The sequence below is a fragment of the Nothobranchius furzeri genome, chromosome 12, assembly GCF_043380555.1.
Source record: "Nothobranchius furzeri strain GRZ-AD chromosome 12, NfurGRZ-RIMD1, whole genome shotgun sequence".
NCBI lineage: Eukaryota > Metazoa > Chordata > Actinopteri > Cyprinodontiformes > Nothobranchiidae > Nothobranchius > Nothobranchius furzeri.
The window spans coordinates 7,590,470-7,611,073 of NC_091752.1; the positions used below are offsets into that span (position 1 = coordinate 7,590,470).

Sequence of the window (20,604 nt, forward strand, 5' to 3'; positions counted from 1 at the left end):
TTGCATGGAAGACTGTAATAACCAGCTCCCCTGTTACCAAACAGGACGTGTTTAAAACTGCTATTTTCTTGGTATATAATTGATTACTAATTGTGGTAATAACTGAACATATTATATATAGAAAGACAATTTTCCTGTAATACTTTATAAACAATGAGTTTTACCTTACGTGTGTTTTAATGTTTCACTTGAAATGAAACATGAAAAAGATGCACTCTGTCAATGTCTGTTTTGTTTTTCTGTTTAAATTCTTATCCTTTTATATCAAAAAGTACTTGATGCCATGGCCAAACCATTATGTAGTAAATGGAAGTTTTTTTTATCTTTAAATCTTTTTTTTATTCTGTTATGTGGGAATGTTTTATGTTGCTCAAGGCAAAGGTGTTTATGTGTTTTGTGGTGATGCCCTCTTGTGGTACAGCTGTGGAATTGCATCTTTTTTGGGTCCGGTTGTGTAACAGCCAGCAGGCCGCTGTGGTCACGTGATATGCGGCCTCGGCGAGGCGGTGCGTCTTGACGGCGGTGCTTCAGCGTGGTGCGCGCAGACGTTCAACAAAACACCGTTACATTTGTAGTTTGGGATCTAAAAATAACTCGTAACAGCTAATAAACTTGAGCTTTCCGCTACTAACAAAAATTCCCGGTGGTTTTGGTGATGGTTTGGATATGAATTTTCTCCTGGGATTTCGGTCGGATTCGTTGTCTTATAAGTAGTGATTCCGGTTCAGTGGGAAGGTTTGAACTGTTCTCCCTGGAAAGTGACCATTGTTGAAATCAGGTCAAGGCTGCTATCATTCCTACTTGCTGACTTTCTTACTTTTTTACGGATTTACAGCAAAAGGTGCAAGCTTTTTAGAGTGTCATGAAAGAAATGTCAAGGTAAGTCAGGCATGTGGTTCGTTTTGGACTTAAAAGCTTTTCTTGTTCGCGGTAGAGATGGACCTGAAGAATAGGCTAAAAGCTAATGTTAGCCAACTGTCACAACATGGCCTGCAGCCACCGTATGCTACTTATCTTGTTTGGCTCGGGTAAAACTCGACTTAAATCGTTTTTAATAATTAGAAAATGCCACGTTTAAGTTTTTGTTCATAAAAATGTCAGCTCTTTAAGGGTCTAACCGGAAAGAGGGTCAATCTTCTAACCGGGTCTTCCGTATTGGTTAGCTAACATTTGCTAATTAGCTTATTTGTTAGTTCTTCAAACCTGTTTTAGCCTCCAGAAAAATACTGTGAGCTTTAAGTTATGACTAAACATTATCGGCTTTGAACCACTTGGCATTATTTAACATATTTTTGCAAAATCTTATTAAACGAAACATATAAGCATTGCCGCTAAAGCAATGCTAATAAACATAGCTGCGAGGAGTGTTTACACCGCGTTTCCCTGTTATTGGAGTATAATAAAATCCGATTTAACAGCCTCCAGTGACAGGCATTGGTGCATTTCTTGCACATAGCTAGCTAGCTCTGTGATGCTAGCTAATAAGAGCTGCTACTTGTTTCAGTGGGAGTGAAGTGAAGTGGTAGTATCTGTCATTTCGTCCGTTGTTTCCCTGGCAGCGCCATGCCTGGTGGGCAGCAGCCGCAGAAACATTACGGCATCACCTCTGCCATCAGCCTGGCACCTCCTAGAGAAATAGATCATCTGTACACCAAGAAGCTCTGCGATGCCATGAAACCGTTCGGTGTGTTTGAGGATGAAGAGGAGCTGAACCACAGGTAAGGAGCATTCAACACATGAGCTTCTGCAAATGGTACATCAACACAACTTTGGGGAGAAGTCCAGCTGTTTGAGCAGATATGTAAATTAATAATAGCTACAAGTCTTTTATTTTACAAATATCCATTTCTTTCATGCAAACTAATATGGTAAATGGTAAATGGCCTGTATTTGATATAGCGCCTTCTAGAGTTCTTGAAACCCCCCAAGGCGCTTTACAACACAATCAGTCATTCACCCATTCACACACACATTCACACACTGGTGGGGATGAGCTACGATGATAGCCACAGCTGCCCTGGGGCGCACTGACAGAGGCGAGGCTGCCGAGCACTGGCGCCACCGGTCCCTCCGACCACCACCAGCAGGCAACGTGGGTTAAGTGCCTTGCCCAAGGACACAACGACAGCGACAGACTGAGCGGGGCTCGAACCTGCAACCTTCCGATTACGGGGCGAGCACTTAACTCCTGTGCCACCGTCGCCCCAACATATTATAATAATATAAATATTATACATAATATAAATCAGGCTCCTATACTAACCTCTCCAGCAATAGTATATTTGGTTAATTTTGACACATTAGGAGAGTAGGGCCAGTTTAAAAGTTCATTACTGCCATTTTAAAATCATTATCCTAAAAATCACCAGCTATGTTGGAAATGTGTCAAACATTTATACAACCATGCAGAGATTACACACATCTTCATTTATTTACAACAAAAAGAGTGAAATATCTGTAAAACATAATGGTCAGGATTTACTTTTTTAATTATTATGTAATGCAAATCTAAAAGCTGTTCAAAACAATTTTATTTCATATTTTGAAAGCCTTTACATAAATTTAGTATTTTTTTAACTTGTTGATTTAGGATGTCCTCCACATTGATTAGCTCGTCCTCTTTGAACTCGGGCCTGTCGTACTCTAGTACTTTGTGTACCTGTCTATGAGTGCGTTTACATGCAGCCAGTAACCCTTTTAAAACCCGAATATTCACAATAACCTGGTTCCGCAGGTCCATGTAAACACCGCCAAAAACCCGGATATGCTCATAAAAACTACACCTGGGGTAACCCTTTTCTAACCCGAATGTTTGGTCGTGTAAACGCATATCGGGATATCCCCATCAAAGCGTGTGTTCTGCACATGCTCTGTTCGCAAGGAATCTTGGTCTTTTGAGTAGCGAGACGTCTTGTATGCGCCAGAACACCGGAAGTAAACAAGTTGGGAGCAACATGACGAGTCGCGGCACAGCACCACACTGAGTGACGAGGAAACTAAAGCGCAAACAAACGCGGTCGCTATCTCTTCCGAACTGGGAAACATGTTGTTGTTTTCACGGATACCGGAACAAGAAGAACCGGAAATGACGCGTATTGCGTCTGGACGTAGTCCATACATCCTGATGCTACCCCAATGTCCGCATTTATCGGGTTATGCAAGTTAGGGGTAACTCTTTCTATTTATGCTTGTAAACAGGTTATTCTGATCAACTCAGAAACCCGAATACCGACCTTAACCCAATCATAACCCGGATATTGGCTGCATGTAAACGTAGTCATTTTCTGTAGTTCAGATTAGGGCTGCAGCTATCGAATATTTTTGTAATCGAGTACTCTATCGAATATTCTATCGATTAATCGAGTACTCTAATAAATTACCCTTTTGCGTTTGTAAACCATTATATCAAACAGCATGTTATAAAATATGAAAGACCTCTTAAAATGAGCAATTGCCAGTTATTCTTCAAGTTTTTTTCAAAATTAGTTTTCAAAACTTCAGCACTTCAACTTTACTTTACAGTAAACAAATGCGAGCGGCTGTGGCCCAAACAGCACCAGAACTGCTCACGGTGCAAACATGGCTCGCCAGCTGTTTCCCTATTAACACACGTCCGTTTTAATTTCTACACTTTTTTATCCTCACACTAACAAGGATTGTCGAGAAAGCATGTTTTCCGTGGTTATGTCAAGTTATACTGATCACACAACATTTATTTACTTTCTTTCGTTTTCCTCCGTCACCCTCATAAATACCTGTGTCCTCCTGCAGCAATCCCGAGGGACAGCGGACATCAACAAACAACACAGTAAAAAGTCCGACGTGTTGTAAAAACTGCTATTTTTAGCACATTTTAAGTCTGACGTGTTGCTACCAGACGTATGGTGTGATCTGAAACTGAGTGCTACAAACGAAAAAGTCACACAGCGTCCGCAGAATATATAGAAATACAGGCTAAAATGCATTATCTTGTGGAGGTTCCGAGTCCGCTTGCAGAAGAGACATTTACAGGTGGATGTTTCCTGGTCAGGTTGCAGCATCGAGGATGTGGTGGTGTTTAGGCTAAATCCATTTAACAGTATTTACACTGGACTACGTTTTCCGCCTTACGATGTGAAAAATGGTCCCACACCTTTGACATTTTCTGTCTTTTTCGCACTCCACCGGGGTCCACATTGTCCGCCATGGCTTAAGAGAAAGTTAAGTTTTTTATTTATTTTTGAGAAAGTTAAGTTACAGTTGCCACTCGCGTGTACATTCAGTGCAGTATGTATGTGCGTTACTTATTTCGGTCCGGGTGAAACATGACCCCGGGTGATTGCAAAGCCATGAATTAATTAAACATGAATTAAACGAAGCCTCGAGGCAGAGAATTTGACTCGAGGATTTTTTTGTGCTCGAATTATTCAAGGTACTCGAGGAATCGTTTCAGCCCTAGTTCAGATTAACCTTGGACCCATGTGTCAGTAGCAAAGATTCGTTGTTGGGGCTAGATAACTGGCAAACATTAGCTAACTAAATAATGCATTGATAATTCTGGTTATAATAAAAGGAACTAGAATTCTGTCAGAGGAGAAAGTAGCTTCAGACAGCAGGATCTGGAGTCTTATTTCCTGATCTGATTGGCTAACAGCAACACGACTCTGCCACTGACTCTGTCTGCTCTGCAATGTTGGTGTTTTATCTCCACCAATAGCACAAGCATGGAGGAGTTCTGCTGTGTGGTGGAGTTGCTAATGCTAACAGTTGGCTTCTACTAGCCGAGACGTTCTCTGCTGTTTCCTGGACTAAACCAACAACAGCCTTCCTCGTCATGAGTCCATGAATGTTAAGTGACAGTGTGACGTAGATCTGTCAGGCTTTTCTAATCGTAGAGTTTCACCGTCTGTTTTCTTTCAGAAGCTAATGCAGGAGATAGGTGTAGGAGACTATTTTCATGTTTAGACTGCATGAAAAGTCAAATTGACGGATGATTTTCAAAAATTATAAGCAAAAAACTTTTTTTCAGTGAGCCTGCTCTTTAATATTGAACTACATTTCTGATTTACTGGTGGTTAAGAATGATAAAATTAAGTTTAAATAATAGTCAAGCATATTAAAGTTGACTGGAGAGCAGCTTGTTCTGCTTTCAGGGCCACAGACACAATTTTTAGCAGAAAAAAATAATCTGTTCATCCACTTTTAATTTTAGACTAAACATCAAAAAAGGCAGCGGAGTGAATCAGCAGTGATAGAGAAAAATTGGTTTTGCTGACATTACTGCTTAAAATCATAGCTGCCTTATAAGTAAAACACCTGTTGCTTCATTAAAATGCAAGTGTTGTCCTGTGCCGGTCTTCCCGTCTCAACAGGGAGGACAACGACCTTCCTCAGACCACACTGGTCTGTGTTATCGTTATTCTCCCATGGGAAACAGCATGTTGACTGAATGCACCTGGCTTTGTATGATGGATTTGTGGTATTGTTTTTACTCCCTACGTTAAACAGCTTTCCACCTGAATCTCTATGAAACAGTTTTGTGATGTGATGTGTTGTGTGCGCTTGCTAATAAAACCCCTCAGAGAACGGATGTTCCCTGAGAGATCCTGGGAACCATGCTTGGGTGTGTTTTCATTTCGTCTCTCCACTTTGCAAAGTAAAGTGAACAATAATATTGCTTTAATCCTCTGTGCGTTTGACTTCTCTTAAGGTAACCTGGTTTTAATAAAAGTAAGCCAACAAGCAGAGCTCAACTTTTACTGATGAGATGTTTTATTTCTGACCAGCAGCATTTTGGTGTAAACTTTTCAATTACTGACAGTTTTTTATCTCGTCTCTGTTTGGGAGTGTTGCTGCTGTGACTTGTGAGTGATTTGTTGATGCTGTTGTTGGCCAGGTCACCCCGATCGCAGTGGTTTTTATCTGCTTATATAGGTAAATTAATTAAGCTTTCACATTAACCCTCCCACTGTCCTAATGGGTGTGACCCCGCGAGGAAAGTTGACCATTGAGCAGGGTTGATGGTTTATCCCTTGGGTTCATGTGGCAGTGGTGAGGAGTGAGCACCACCTCACCCCTGCCACGTGGACCTTAAGAGATAAACCATCAACCCTGCTCAGTGGTCAGCTTTCCACGCGGGGTCACCCATAAAGACAGTGGGAGGGTTAAAGAAAATAAAAAACAATAAAATGTTCCAGGGCTGAATTGTTCTCTGGGTTATTATTTATTCATTAGTTCTGTTGGGAAGGAGGTGTGTTCTAAAATAGTTTTCTCTTTCAGACTCGCTGTTCTCGGGAAGTTAAACAACCTTGTTAAAGAGTGGATCGCAGAAATCAGTGAACTAAAGGTAGGGATGTCTCCTGTGGAGGTTACACATTTACCGTTGTATGGAGGGATTGATATTGATGTCAATAATAGTTTTTTTTCCCTCTTCTGGCACTAATGATCTGTTTCATGTTCTATAGAACCTTCCACCATCAGCCATTAGCTGTGTCGGCGGCAAGATATTTACGTTTGGTTCATACAGACTAGGAGTGCACACAAAGGGTAAGGCTCATTAAAGGTCCAACAACACTTAAACAGTTAAACGGGTACGTGTTTGCAGTGTTGCCAACTCAGCGACTTTGTCACTGTTCCTAACGACTTTTTGACCCTCCTCCACGACTTTTTTTCCAAAAAGCGCCTAGCGACAAACTTAGCGACATTTCTCAGGACCCGTTGCTACTTTCTGTAGAACTTTCATGTAGATACCGTAAATCCTCTAATACAGGCCGGTATTCAATTAAAGGCCGGGTCTCCAGTTCTGGCCGGTGTCGGAGTCAGCTGAGGTAAATAATGGCCGGTCTCTTATTGTGGCCGGATGGCATGTGGTAACAAGCAAATACGAGCGTCCCAGCGGCAGGGTTATAGTCCCCAAATCAACCAGCAGGAGGCAGTAGAAGTTCACGCAGACCTTTTTTAGGCCTTTCCTTCAACGCTTTGTAACGCTACAGACACGATCCTCTATCACGCTCCTACCACACAGAGTCACGGTGTCTGTTAACCATGCTAATTCAACCCGCTCCACAGAACACACATCACCTTCCCTGTGGTTTACATAACACTCACACAACACGCAAATCAGCACATAGGAACTAGCAGAACGATAGGAAACACATATAACACAATACCCAGAATGCACCTGGCTTACAACCCCAGCCAGGTCATTACACTATCAAGTTCAAAGAGAACGTGCTGATTATGCTGCAGAACACTCTGGGGAGCAGCAGTAGGGGGTGTATGAACTACAGCAATCCCTCCGCGGTAGATGCGTTCCAGACCTGGCCGCGATAGGAGAAAATCCGCGAAGTAGGGACTCCCAGCATGCCCCTCGCGGGGATTCCCTTCACGTCGCACCTACGTCACAAACCGCGGCTATAAACGGAAGTCGCCTTTCCAGCTCACCACTCAGTTTCTTCAGATTCACGATCAGAGTTTCCAACCTACCGATCAATCCAACGAACTATCAGCTCATAGTAAGTTATCTTACTTACTTCTGGAAAGCCCGGCATTTCCGTGTCACTTCGTTGACGCTCGAACGCTCGGGGGTTTCCTAGAGCAGCCGGCGTTTCACCGACGCTATCTCTTCCGCGTCTGTGAAACCACGCTCCCTATTGAATTATCGTATGATCAGATTCTCTTTTTGGGGGTAAAACTCAAGTGCCAGACCGTAGGTACTGACATGCGATCGTTCATGTCGGTTAATTTCCTTTAATGTTTTCTGTCTTTTATTTGCGCCTGATGTGTATCGCTGCTGTGGAGCGGGGCGCTTCACCCTGTCCTCCGACGCACAGATCACTGATGCGGCCTCCAAGCAGGGAGCGCTCCGCTGTTTTCGCGGTCGGTAGATCTGCCTCCTGAGCACGGCCACAGTAACAATCATGTGTCGCCACCTCAAAAACTAATTTAACACGCGATCGTTCATGTCAGTTCATTTCCTTTAATGTTTTCTGTCTTATTTGCGCCTGATGTGTTTCGCTGCATGCTGTGGAGCGGGGCGCTGCGGGCATCACCTTGTCCTCCGACGCACTGATCACTGATACAGCCGCCAAACAGCGAGCGCTCCGCTGTTTTTGCGGTCGGTAGATCTTTTAGAACTGCAGTTCAAAGGTAACTCATGAGGTGAATATATATGAACCCAGGTAGCAGTTTTTCTTTAGGATTGAGAGGAGATGCAGGAAGATAATAAACAGACAGGACAGAAAAATAGTCAAATAGAAACAAGTTAGTTTTTGTACCTGCTGTTGCAACAAACAGACACCATTGAAGGTCATCAGAAGTGAGGAACAGAAAATGAAATAATTATTTTAATGTTTAGAGCAGCAGGAACTCCGAGAGGCTGCAGGTGCATCAGTGAGTTTGCGGCTGCTGCGCAGGGGGAGGGGAGAGAGGGCTGAAACAGAAACTACCGTTGTTAAAAGAAATGTGTTTAACTTTGAAAATGTGGGCGCACTTTTAATTGTCAAAAACTCCAGCGAACCATTAGTTCATTTTGCTCAAATAGAAATAGAGGCCTGCCTCTAATACTGGCCCTCCTTCCAATAAAGGCCTGGAGCTTGATGAGCTTGAGTCAAATACAGGCCCGGGCCTGTATTAGAGGATTTACGGTATTCCTACAGATTAGCAACAAAGAAACCATTTGCACTCTGAACCGTTCTTCCGGGAGTAAGGAAAGAGAACGATAATCTGCGCATGTGCACGAGGACTGACCAATCATAAACCGTTTTCGGCCGGTCTGATTCGCTGAAGCTGCAGAGTACAGCTGCAGAGCTGGAGACCGCCGATTTACGTCTGCTGCTTTCATATTGCTGCAGGCTCACGCTTCTACTAGAGACGGCGCGGGCGTCAACCTGCCATCTCTGGTTCTGCAGCCGTCAGACACTTTGGTTTTTCCTGCATTTGGCAAATACAGTCATCGGGAGTTTCAACTACCGTCCCGTTTACACACGCAGCTCTGTGGCTCATCTGAATTTCCTTCAGTGACACAGGGATGGTTATACTTTGAGACACCCGCTCCCTTTTGCTCGGTGCGCCGTTATTATCACGATGGAGAGAAAACACAACAGAGAAGTTGAGAAACTATGACGTGTAAAAAAACAGTTTTTTAGGAAAATGTCTGTGAGAATGAGGAGAGCAGCAGGTCTGAGTTATATCCTACAACAGAACTGTTTGGATCACCACACCATATCTATAATGCCACTTTATTGGTAGTTTTGGAATTTATTGTACATATCAAAGCAATTTGGGCCATTTTAATCATACTAATTAACAACTTTAACGTATAACATAGTTTTTATTTTCCTCCCTTTTAGTCCTATTATATATATATATATATATATATATATATATATATATATATATATATATTAGATGCTATGGGGAAAACGAACGCTAATGTGGCGTGATGACGTCATCAATATGTAAATTAGCACGTTACATCATCTGGCGACATCTAGTGACTTTTGGGGGGAACTTCAGCTACTTTCAGTCAAAAACAGTTGGCAACACTGCGTGTTTGTGTGTCTGGCTCAAGGAGCTCGTCTTTTGTGCACTGATACTCTAAGGAGTTAGTAGCTAGCATCTTACCTGCTACAGATCAGGTATGATCGGTCATGAATATCGGGCAGATTCCTTTCTTCAGATGTTTAATTTAAAAATGACTCCAGTCCAAAAAGGTTCCACATGAATACAGTTGTATGTCATTACTCCAGTGGGTGGCAAGCATTTTGCCACGTTGTGCGATGCTTTGATGTGCGGTGGAAGGAAGGGGTCGTGGTTTAGTTTGGAAAGTTTGTATTGAACATGTACAAAAAGAGAGAAAGCGTGATAATCAAAATGTGCAAATAAAAAAAGAAGAAAAGAAAATTCATTAACTTGGAAAATTTATTTTTACATGTCTGAAAAGGAGCTGGAGGACGTAAAACCTTATTGTAACGCACCCTTCCTACTATATTATATATGTAATATTAATCTCACGATCATTCTTCATATAACAGAAACAACCTTGAATGCTGCCCAATACAAGCGATGAGTCTCAAGCTAAACACTCACATATTAAATGAAGGGTTTTGATTTTATTGTAGGAGCTGATATTGATGCCTTGTGTGTGGCACCGCGTCACGTAGAAAGAACCGACTTCTTCCAGTCTTTCTTTGAGAAATTGAAACAGCACGAAGAGATTAAAGATCTCCGGGTAAGAATTCTCTCTGATTACTTTTTTTTACCATTCTTTCATATAATATTGTGTTTTTTCTCTCTTCCTTTAAGGCCGTTGAAGACGCCTTTGTACCGGTGATAAAATTCAAATTTGACGGGATTGAGGTGAGCCACGTGTGGCTGTAAGGGTCTCATTTATCCACATTCACACAAAGAATAACTTGGAATTCACACATGAGCAACTCTGTGTTTATAAGCAGTCTGCAATTACCGTAATTCCCGGACTATAGAGCGCACCTCAATATAAGCCGCACTAACAAAAAAAAGGTTTTCTACACACGCACGTCGCACTCAAATACAAGCCGCAGCAGCCACATGCAGGTCTCCAGCGCATGTACGGACATAACATAAGATAATTAGACAGAAAGACGCTACACGGAGGTTTTTCGTTGTTGTTTTAATTCAACAAAACAAATTTTAAACACGGCTGCAAGTTTAGAAAAGAAAACAGCACTGATAGCATTCATATTTCTGGATGGTTATAAAATAAAAACAGAACTGACACGTTATTACCGTTCATTTGCATGCATGTGTAGAAGAAAAGAACAGCGCTGACACGGCATTAATAAGCCCTGGATGATTAGAAAATAAAAACTGCACACAAAACATGCCTGGTTAGTAAATAAAACACACTTGCCAGCCTACCTCTTCTTCCTCTTGCGCACTAAAGCCATTAAAGTCCTCTTCTTCAGTGTCTGAGTTGAACAGCCTCAGAAGAGCTTCGTCACATACCTTTTCTGTGGCGATGTCAGTGTTGCTGTCATCATCCCCGGGTGAAGCGGGCTTGAATGAGTTCTTCCTGCTGCCGTCTCCAGCACCGAACCACGGATTCATTCATGCCAAGCTTATGTGTGGCAGCACTGTTTCCCTCCTTTACTGCCAGATCAATGCCTTCAACTTAAATGCAGAAACATATGAACTCATACGTGTAGTTAGCATGATGAGGGGGTATGGATTTGAAACAAATTCTTCGTCGTGCCGGCTGCTTGCATGTGCTAAATTAAAATGAGCACTTTCTTCGATTTCCACTTTTGACTTCCGCCTGTTTCACTTTCTGCTAAAGCGCCCCCTGCAGGTGAAGGAAAACCTTCAGTAAAGCCGCACCTCATTATGAGCCGCGTGGTTCGAAGCATGGGGAAAAAGTAGCGGCTTATAGTCCGGAAAATACGGTAACCTGTAGAGTAAATCATCGGCTGTTGTTCAAATATGCAGAAAGAAATATGCTCGGATTCTGATTTTAATGCTGATCATTAAGACTGGGCTGCAGCTTTATGGTGAAGCAACGTCAATTCTCCATTTAAGCTCCTTTTATTTTACTCATGACCCAATTGGTATGAATGAACGGGTGTATTTGTGGAGTTACTTCTTAGTTTGCTTTGTTTTCATTTGAACTCATTCACTGCCGTTGACAAATAAAGGCATTTATTGCGTTTTTAATGGGGTGGGCCTGGGAACGAGCTCCCGCACCTTGAGAGTAAACATCACGGCTCTGAAGTTGATTTGCATCCATGTGTGTCACACATCACGTGATCATGAAGCAAACAGTTCATGAATTGGAAGATTGCTTTGGGACGCTGCTATGCCTTAAAGCGAGGCGCTAACTGGAAAAAGCTTCTGCAGCTCACACTTCAGCAGCGGATTGTGAAAGAACGGAAAAAGCTAGAAACACGCTGATTCTTCCTGGTGTAAGAAGAGAGTCTACTCAAAATGCTCAAAGGCAGAGGCAGTCAGGGGCTTTCTGTTCAGATAACAGCTGGCAGTGAATGAGTTACACACCACTATCATGACGTTTTGTGCTTTTACTGTTTGCTGGGGTTGTTATTCCCCCATCAACAGAAGGGTCTGATAAACGTTTATTCTCTGCCGCCTCGTTTGTGTTTGTCGGAGCAGATCGACTTGCTTTTTGCCAGATTGGCGCTTCAGTCCATCCCAGACAACCTGGACCTGAGAGGGGACTCTATTCTAAAAAACTTGGACATTCGCTGCATCCGCAGCCTCAACGGTAGGCAACACAGTTTATATTCAGTATGATAATGAACAGGTGTCCTAATTTAACCTGAAGCTCATGTTTTCTTCACAAAAGGAGTTTTGAGAGTAAATATTCAGCTCTGTACTCTGTGGTGTTGTCTGCTTACAGGTTGTCGAGTAACTGATGAAATTTTGTACTTGGTGCCAAACAAAGAAAACTTCAGGTTGACACTGAGAGCCATCAAACTTTGGGCCAAACGTGAGTGATGTCCCGTCTCAACAGAGAGCTAGCTGTGTGAGAACACAACTCCTCTCAAACCCAGAGTAGGCGTCGCATTCATGAACAGAAAAACATCTGAACACACAGGATAGTCGAGACCGGGGACCAAAACCACCGAGCCGTTTTACGTTTACATGCCTGCAAACTTGTCGCCGTTTTTGAAGCGAAATGTGGCGTTCACGTGAATCGTGTAGATCCAAAGAGTTTGAGGGGAGGTGAGGGTCTTCTGTCGGGTTTCACTCTTATGGAAATCAGAGAGAGGGGACTTCTCTCTCTTGTTCACAAACTCTTGTGTGTTAAGCCTGATTCATGCTTCTGTGTCTGTGTCAGTGCGGAGACACGCAACGCCATTATCCGTCCTTGCGGGCCTGCTGGAGAGCCCCCGAAGGACAGACGGAGTCGAGCTCTCTTTACTAAACATCCGTCCGTCGAGATGGAGAACGCGAGCTTGTGATTGGTCAGGGCACCGCTGTCGTCTACACCGCCGCCATTGCGCCCTCAAAAACATAAAGAGAGCCGAGAATAACTAGCGGCAGACACGGAGCAGCTTGAAGAATGCCTCACGAAAAAACTCTAAAAACATGAACGTTTAATTCCCCGTGACTGGAGGAGTGAAAAGATCTGCAGCAAGCGTTTTATTTGTGGACGGAAATGATAGGAAACGTGGGTTTAGAGGTGGCGAGCGCACGAAGAGGTGGAGGAGGATGAGAGACAAATTTGTCCATGTTAAAAAGTCTCTTATATACAAAAAAACAACATAAACACACTATCGTGGACCGATACATGACAGGATACCACAGAACAGCGCTACGCCCTCTGTTGTCCTGGCGGGGAATTGCTTTGCAACACTCTCCAGGAGACGGAGAAGCATGAGGGCAAAACGTGTCCGTGCGTGCGTGTCTCTCCCTTTTGGAGCTGACGGAGAAGCATGAATCAGGCTTAAGTCACGTGTCATCATTTGACCAATCACAGTCAGAGACAGCACGCTGCAGATGATGAGGCAGAGCGGCGCTCACAGTGAGAATGAGTGCTGTCGCTTTAACTCCTCGCAGCAGTTTTGAGCTTAAAGTTCCTCAAATAGAACAAAATCACCACAAAATAACAGTTTTCCGTCAAGAACTTTAGCAGATTTACCTTTATAGGCTTTCCCCGAGGCTGGTCGTGTTTTATTTATTTTTTGTTTTGAAGTTGAGTTCGGCGTAAACACTGGAAGTTATATTAGTAACATAAATCCTACTTCTGGTAAGAACTGGCCACCAGTGTGCTACAGCCTTACTGGTTTAAAACAAACCCCAGTAAATGGATCTGGGCACCAGAAGATTTAAGGACGCTGGAGGAGAAACACGTGATGAGATCATTTCATAATATTGCAACATTTCTGCTGCGTTAAAGGTGCAGTTGTCACCTTTTTCACAGCCTCCAAGTTTGCAGGTGTGCGTTTAGGTCATAACAATAAAAAAGCTGAGCTGCTGCATTAATGAAAGTAGCAGTCAGACTCCACGCAGTGTTTGTTTGTTCTGATTAGCGGGGACGTTTATAATTACCAGTTGGTAAACACAGAGTTTTATACAATAATTCTAACCTGGTCTGCTGATGCTAAAAACGAGACCAATGGTAAAAGATTTGGCCTCAATCAGACCGGATTTATCATTCCTAAAAATGTGGAATACTTGCATGAATACTGCATTCGACCAGATAAGTTCCACATGATTTGTGCTCGCAGGTCGAGGGATCTATTCCAACATCCTGGGCTTTCTGGGTGGAGTTTCTTGGGCCATGTTGGTGGCCAGGACCTGCCAGCTCTACCCCAACGCCGTCGCTGCCACACTCGTCCACAAGTTCTTCTTGGTCTTCTCAAAATGGTCAGCTTTTGGAGTAAGCTCATTTTTTAAATCTTGGTATATTTTGCGTTTTTATCACGTTTTTTATTGTTTGTGTTCAGGGAGTGGCCAAATCCTGTATTGTTAAAACAGCCTGAGGACAGTAATCTGAACTTACCTGTGTGGGATCCTAGAGTGAGTAGAAGCAGCTTTCAGTCGAGTGTGTTTGGTGGCGTGGCGTGCTCCTATCTGATGTTCCTATCTGTTGGTGTTTCTTTAGGTGAATCCATCTGACAGGTACCACCTGATGCCCATCATCACTCCAGCTTACCCCCAGCAGAATTCCACCTACAACGTTTCCACTTCAACACGCACCATCATGACTGAGGAATTCAAACACGGTATGAAGAGCCCAACGCTCCTGTAAAACTACAGAAAAGGACACTAGATGCGTTCTGAGGACTGTGGTCTATCAACAGGTCTCAGTGTCACCGATGAGATCCTTCAAGGTAAAGCGGAATGGCCGAAGCTCTTTGAGCCGCCCAGCTTTTTCCAAAAGTACAAGTAAGTCTTAGTCAGGGTCCAGCTCTTCCAGGCTGTGAGAAAATTGTTTATTTTATTTTGAAAAGTTCCCCGTTAAACATGTTTACCTTCTGATGAGATTTGTCTGGGGGAAAAAACTTGAATTTTTCAAGATTATTGTACTATTTTTATAAGCTTCAGATTTTTCGAGGTACATGTTTGAGACTCTTATTGTGAAGGATTAAAATACCTTCTGACTTCCTGTGTGGACGCTGTTCTGAAAGTAGCCAAAGATGGCGCCTAGTATCGATGGTTCTCCAGTAGGTTTGTTTACTTTCCTCCACATTTCAGCTTTAATCTCAACTCTACGTTCTTGTTGTTTTTGTTTTTATTCTTCAACGTGACACTAAAGCTCTGATATGAAAGCTCGTCGTCTGGAAATCTTTCTTTTTACTCATGACCCAGTAGTTATATGTCGGGTTTATAACTCAGCTGCAGACCCAGTGGTTGGGTTGGTTTGCTTTGCGTCTCGAGTCTATTGTCTCTCATAAGTGAAGTACCTACAAAATAGCAGAATGACTTGTTTGGACTGGATGTTTTATAAATTTGTGTCTACTTGTGTTTTTCCTCTCAGGCATTACATTGTTCTTACTGCCAGTGCATCTACAGAAGAAAACCACTTAGAATGGTGAGTGTGAAGAGTTTAAAATGATTCATTAATAATAAAAACAGACTCGCTGAATGAAAAGTAACTTTTTCCTGCCACCACGATACTGAAGCACTGTGTTGAAACCAGGTACATCCCATAATTCAGTCACTCCTAAAACCACCTTGAGCATCAGTTTGTTTTGGCTGATTTGGGACCGAGTCAAAATTCTGGTTTGAAGTTATTTGTTATTTTAATTATCCTGTGGTCTGGATTCAGATTGGATCATTTCATATTTTGTGCTTTTTGTTATTTTTTATTATTGAGCTTCAGGCACGCAGTAGCTAAGCTCATATTTAACTCCAGAGTTAAGTTAGAAATTATTTATACTCCTGAATTCCATTTTCATCATTTTCATTTTTATATTATTGTATTGAGTCTTTTCCTCTTCCGTGCACTGGTTTTATTGTTGAAAATGTTAAAATCTAATTGGATATGAAGGAGTTCAGGTCCTGTGGCTGTAAAGCAATCCCAAATCATCAGCCCTCCTCCACCGTGCTGACAGCTGCTTTGGGGGCTGTATTGAATCATAGTTCAGTCTGTCCTAACGAAGCTGATTTAGACATTTAGGTGGTTCGTTCTAATCACAAGCTAAGAATTATTTACAGAAGCTGACACACAAAGCCATGAAACTGCAACACAAAAGGTCAACGTTTGTCTCCAGGATCGGACTCGTCGAGTCAAAGATCCGCGTTCTGGTTGGAAACCTTGAGAGGAATGAGTTCATAACACTGGCTCACGTCAACTCCCAGTCCTTCCCTGGTTTCAAAGAGACCACCGAGTGAGTCTAGCTTCACACACACACACACACACACACACACACTAGTCTAGCATTCGTTGTGAGGACCGTCATTGACTTGCATTCATTTTTGGGACTGGATTGTGCCTAACCATAACCAGTCTACTCCTAACCTTAACTAAAACTTAACTCACACCATAACTTTAAAACTAACGAGCAGAGCTCTGTAACATTGTCCCAAAGTGAGGACCAGCAAAATGTCCTCACTTTGTCATATAGACTGGTATACACACACACACACATACACAATCAGCTGTAAGGGGTTTCCGCAACTATTGATTATTTTAACATTTAAATATCGAGAAAGCCGTTGCTTCAGCTGTTCCTGACCTCCATGCTGTCCATGACAAGGCGCCAATAAAGATGGATGAATTATTATTCTGTCAGAGCTAGGGATGTGTACTGGTGAAATTATGGTGATACGATACGTATCACAATGCGGGGAGACGATACAATATATCACGATTTATTGCGATACTTTCAGTGAGATGGCATTAGCGATTATTTTTAGACTGAATTTGTTGTAGGAAAATTCCAATAAACAGTCCAAACTGATACATAACATGTTTAACATGAGGCACCTGAACCATAATAGAGGGATTTACATTTTAATGGTGGAAACAAAACCCACTGCACACTGCTGCCAACTAGTGGTTGGTGTTGAATTGTGCCAAAAGAAAAGAAAATACACAAATGTTTGTATGTAAATTCTTCCAAAAATTCGATACACGGCTTTTGAATATTGATATAATATCGCAGGATAAAATATCATGATATATTGCCATATTGATATTTTCTTACATCCCCATTTGTATTTATTTGTAAAAGAAATGATAAAAACAGACTCGGTGAATAAAAAGTGACTTTCCTGCCACTAGGAGACTGAAGCACTGTGTTAAAACCAGGTACATCCCATAATTCAGTCACTCCTAAAACCACCTTGAGCATCAGTTTTTTATTATTAATGATCTCACAGCTCTGTCCAGCAACGTTTAACTCAATGGAGTTTCTTCTTTTTGTTTTTTTACACACAGTTATATTCTCAACACGTATGCAGAGCTGCACGAGGGATTTAGCAGAAAACTCTTCTGTAGTACAGTAGTTGTGTCCTCCAATTATTCCAAACTCTGAAGGCTTTAGAGATACTCAAGTCCTTCACACTGGAACATCTTCCGATTCCTTTAATAAACACATTCAAACTCGGATAAACAATCATAACTTCATCTTAAAGCAGAACCTGTTTGTAAAGATTTCTCTTTTTTAATCATTACTAGCCATGTCGTAGAGCTAAGCGCGGTCTGATGCTTCTCTGACCATCAGAATCAGAACCTGCTGGTCTCTGTAGTTTTCATCAGTTTTAATCAGAAGCACTCCACAGTGTAATACGTCGCTGACACTGTGGTGAACCTATTGGGAGCAGCGTGTAGCCAGCTTTGTTCTGTGATGTTGGAACGAGCTACTGAGCTACCAGAACAAGCGTCCCTGTCAGACCTTCAGAGAGCTTCTCCTAGACTGCACTTTGCTTCTCTTATTCGACTGCACTCTTAGTGCACTCCCTTCCTTATTCACACACACTACTTCTACACCATCACCTCCTACAAGCTCTCTAGTGTTCTGCCCTCTAGGTAGTTTTGTTCTCAGCCTCAAACGTAACTTCTTTGATTCCCCATTTGTAAGTCGCTTTGGACAAAAGCATCTGTCAAATACATAACCTTTAGTTATTGCTTATTCTATAACGAGCTATTAAACCCCTCTTTGCTGTTTGTTTGTCCTACAGAAACGACTTTGTTTCCATGTGGTTCATTGGAATCATCTTCAAAAAGGTGGAGAACGCAGAGAGCGTTAATATTGACCTAACGTTCGACATCCAGTCCTTCACTGACACCGGTGGGTCTCAATCTGATGGAACTTATTTTTTAGAAATTCACTCGCCAACAGGTGAGAGAGGTGGTGGGATTTTTATGTCACTGTGTACAAATCAGTAAGGATGATTAGTGCCTTCCTCAGAAAGCTGTCACATCCTGTCCTACATGTGTCTGCTGCCCCCTGGTGGAGGATCTGCAGGTGGAAAGGGCCCGTTTTGTCTATTTATTAGTCATTTTCGTTATAGAATGATAAAACTGATTATTATATTTAGGGCTGCAACAACATATTGATAAAAATTGATGAATAAATGTGTTTAACTCCGCCGCTAGGTTTCTGACAGGCACAAGACGGCATGTCCATACCACACCAGTGTTGGCTGAACACCACTGGCTTCCTATGCAGTACAGAGCAAATTTCAAAGTGCTGATGCTCGTGTTCAGGGCTCTTCACTGTACTGCTCCTACCTATTTATCAGCAGTGCTACAAAGTAGGGTTGTCACGGTGTGAAAATGTAACCTCGTGGTTATTGTGACCAAAATTACCACGGTTTTTTGTATTATCGCGGTATTTTTTTTAAACGTGTTACATTTTCAGACAACTAAATAAACCCCGTATATCAGGAAATATTGTCCTCAGTTTGTGTCTAAATTTAGCCTAAAATGTGTTGTTTTGTAATTATGTTGTTTATTTGTTTACATTTTTCCCCTTTAGAGTTTAAAATACCAATATTTGCCCTTAACTTCTTATTTTTGTCTGTTTGATGTCATCATTTTAAAAATGTTAGACCAGATGATACTCAGTACTCAAGTAGCCTTCTAATCAGATACTTTTTTACCCTTACTTGAATAATAAACCCTATATCAGGAAAATATTGTCCTCGGTTTGTGTCCTTCCAGTGAGCTTTGCAGATGTGGGAAAATGTCATCAGGCAGTAATCATTGTTAAATTCTTAATTATTCTCGGAGAGAGACCAACTCTTATCTGCCCCTGGGAGCCCCGTAATGCATAGCTTCATTTCAACATGGGGGTGTCCACGACACGGTTTACATGCAGGTAGCGGCGCTGCGGCTGCTTTATATAGCGACTCGTTGCATTCTCCCTCAACCCAAATCCTCGGATCACACATTTTAGCTAAAACGCTAACGTTAGCTTGCCTTGCGTTGACTGTAGAGTTGTGGGTGATGGTCACGCAGGTGTGTCATGAGATTTGAAGCGTTGCTGCCTTTCACAGACACTTTTTCTGCACGTGCTGCAAACAGGATAGCCGTCTTCTATCAACTAGAGCCCTGCACGGGCCTAAAATCTGAGCCCGTGTCCGGCCCTGCCCGAGGGTGTGGAGCCCCAGCCTGACCTGGTCCGAAAAGGTTTTCAGGATTCTCTGGCCCAATCCGACTTTTTTTTTAACCTTTCATAATGTTTTAGCGTGATAGAATGCTCAGCATTCTAATTATCTGCGAGAAGCGTTCTGCAGTAAAAAGAAAAGAAAAGAAAGAAAAACTGCATCAATGCAGCTTTTTTTTCTAGCAGCGTATTTTTCAAGCGGCAGATGAAATTTACGAACACTATATTAATTGGATGCGTTTGTAAATTTAATCTGCTCTGAAAATGTGCTCTTGTGCAATTAGGAGAAAAAAAGCAGCATTCTAATTTTCTAACTGGAGAGCGCATTTTCAGAGCGGCAGATTAAATAAACTAATAAAATTTTATCTGCCGCTCTGAAAATGCAATCTCCAGTTAGAAAAAAAGACAGCAATGAATGCTGTATTTTTTTTTACTGCAGAGCGAATTTATTCACAGAAAAATGGAATGCAGCCGTTTTCATGAGAATCAACTAATGGTTTCTGACATCAAAGTGGACATAAAATGGCATATTAGAATAGGGGCACATGTTTTAATCAGCAGTTTGAGAATTTGTTTACATAGGCGCATTTATCAATCAATCAATCAATCAATCAAAGCTTTATTTATAAAGCGCCTTCCGCAACCCTGTCAGGAAGCCCAAAGCGCTGAACATGGTACAGTTGTAGGTAAATATATTGAAAAAATCAACAATAAAAGAAATTCAAATTACAAAATACAAAATGGAAATTATAAGATGAAACATTCCGGTAAAGGACAAATGTGTGAAACACATTTGGATTGAGTGGATGGATTGAGTGTCCCAATGAAAACTGTGGAATGGATTCAACATAAAAGAGGGCCAAAATCAAACATGTTCTGGAACATTTATAAACCACACAGACCTTAACTGAGCTAACGGTGCGTGAGAAGCAGGCAGGTGCTGCTGCGTTCAAGTGTTTCAGTTTTTTTTTTAGTTTTTTTTTTATGAATTCGATTAAAAATAAAAGCCCCCGGCCCGTGTTCGAGGTAATTACACCGTCGTTGGCCCGAAGGCCGACCCCTGGCCTAG

General features: G+C 42.1%; 1 protein-coding gene across 5 annotated transcripts in view; it reads left to right on the forward strand.

The window, feature by feature from the left end:
- Nucleotides 1-654: 654 nt before the first annotated feature.
- Nucleotides 655-20,604, forward strand: part of papolg (poly(A) polymerase gamma) — a 29,586-nt gene continuing 9,636 nt past the window's right edge. For all 5 annotated transcript variants that reach the window (XM_070542196.1, XM_070542198.1, XM_015944094.3 and 2 more), the window contains exons 1-15: nt 655-879; nt 1,560-1,718; nt 6,259-6,325; nt 6,444-6,525; nt 10,101-10,210; nt 10,285-10,338; nt 12,124-12,235; nt 12,371-12,460; nt 14,205-14,343; nt 14,424-14,496; nt 14,582-14,702; nt 14,781-14,865; nt 15,458-15,511; nt 16,194-16,310; nt 18,106-18,215. In XM_070542196.1, the coding sequence (XP_070398297.1) occupies nt 863-879; nt 1,560-1,718; nt 6,259-6,325; nt 6,444-6,525; nt 10,101-10,210; nt 10,285-10,338; nt 12,124-12,235; nt 12,371-12,460; nt 14,205-14,343; nt 14,424-14,496; nt 14,582-14,702; nt 14,781-14,865; nt 15,458-15,511; nt 16,194-16,310; nt 18,106-18,215 (1,390 nt within the window). In that variant the 5' untranslated portion in view covers nt 655-862. The remainder of the gene's footprint in view (nt 880-1,559; nt 1,719-6,258; nt 6,326-6,443; nt 6,526-10,100; nt 10,211-10,284; nt 10,339-12,123; nt 12,236-12,370; nt 12,461-14,204; nt 14,344-14,423; nt 14,497-14,581; nt 14,703-14,780; nt 14,866-15,457; nt 15,512-16,193; nt 16,311-18,105; nt 18,216-20,604) is intronic.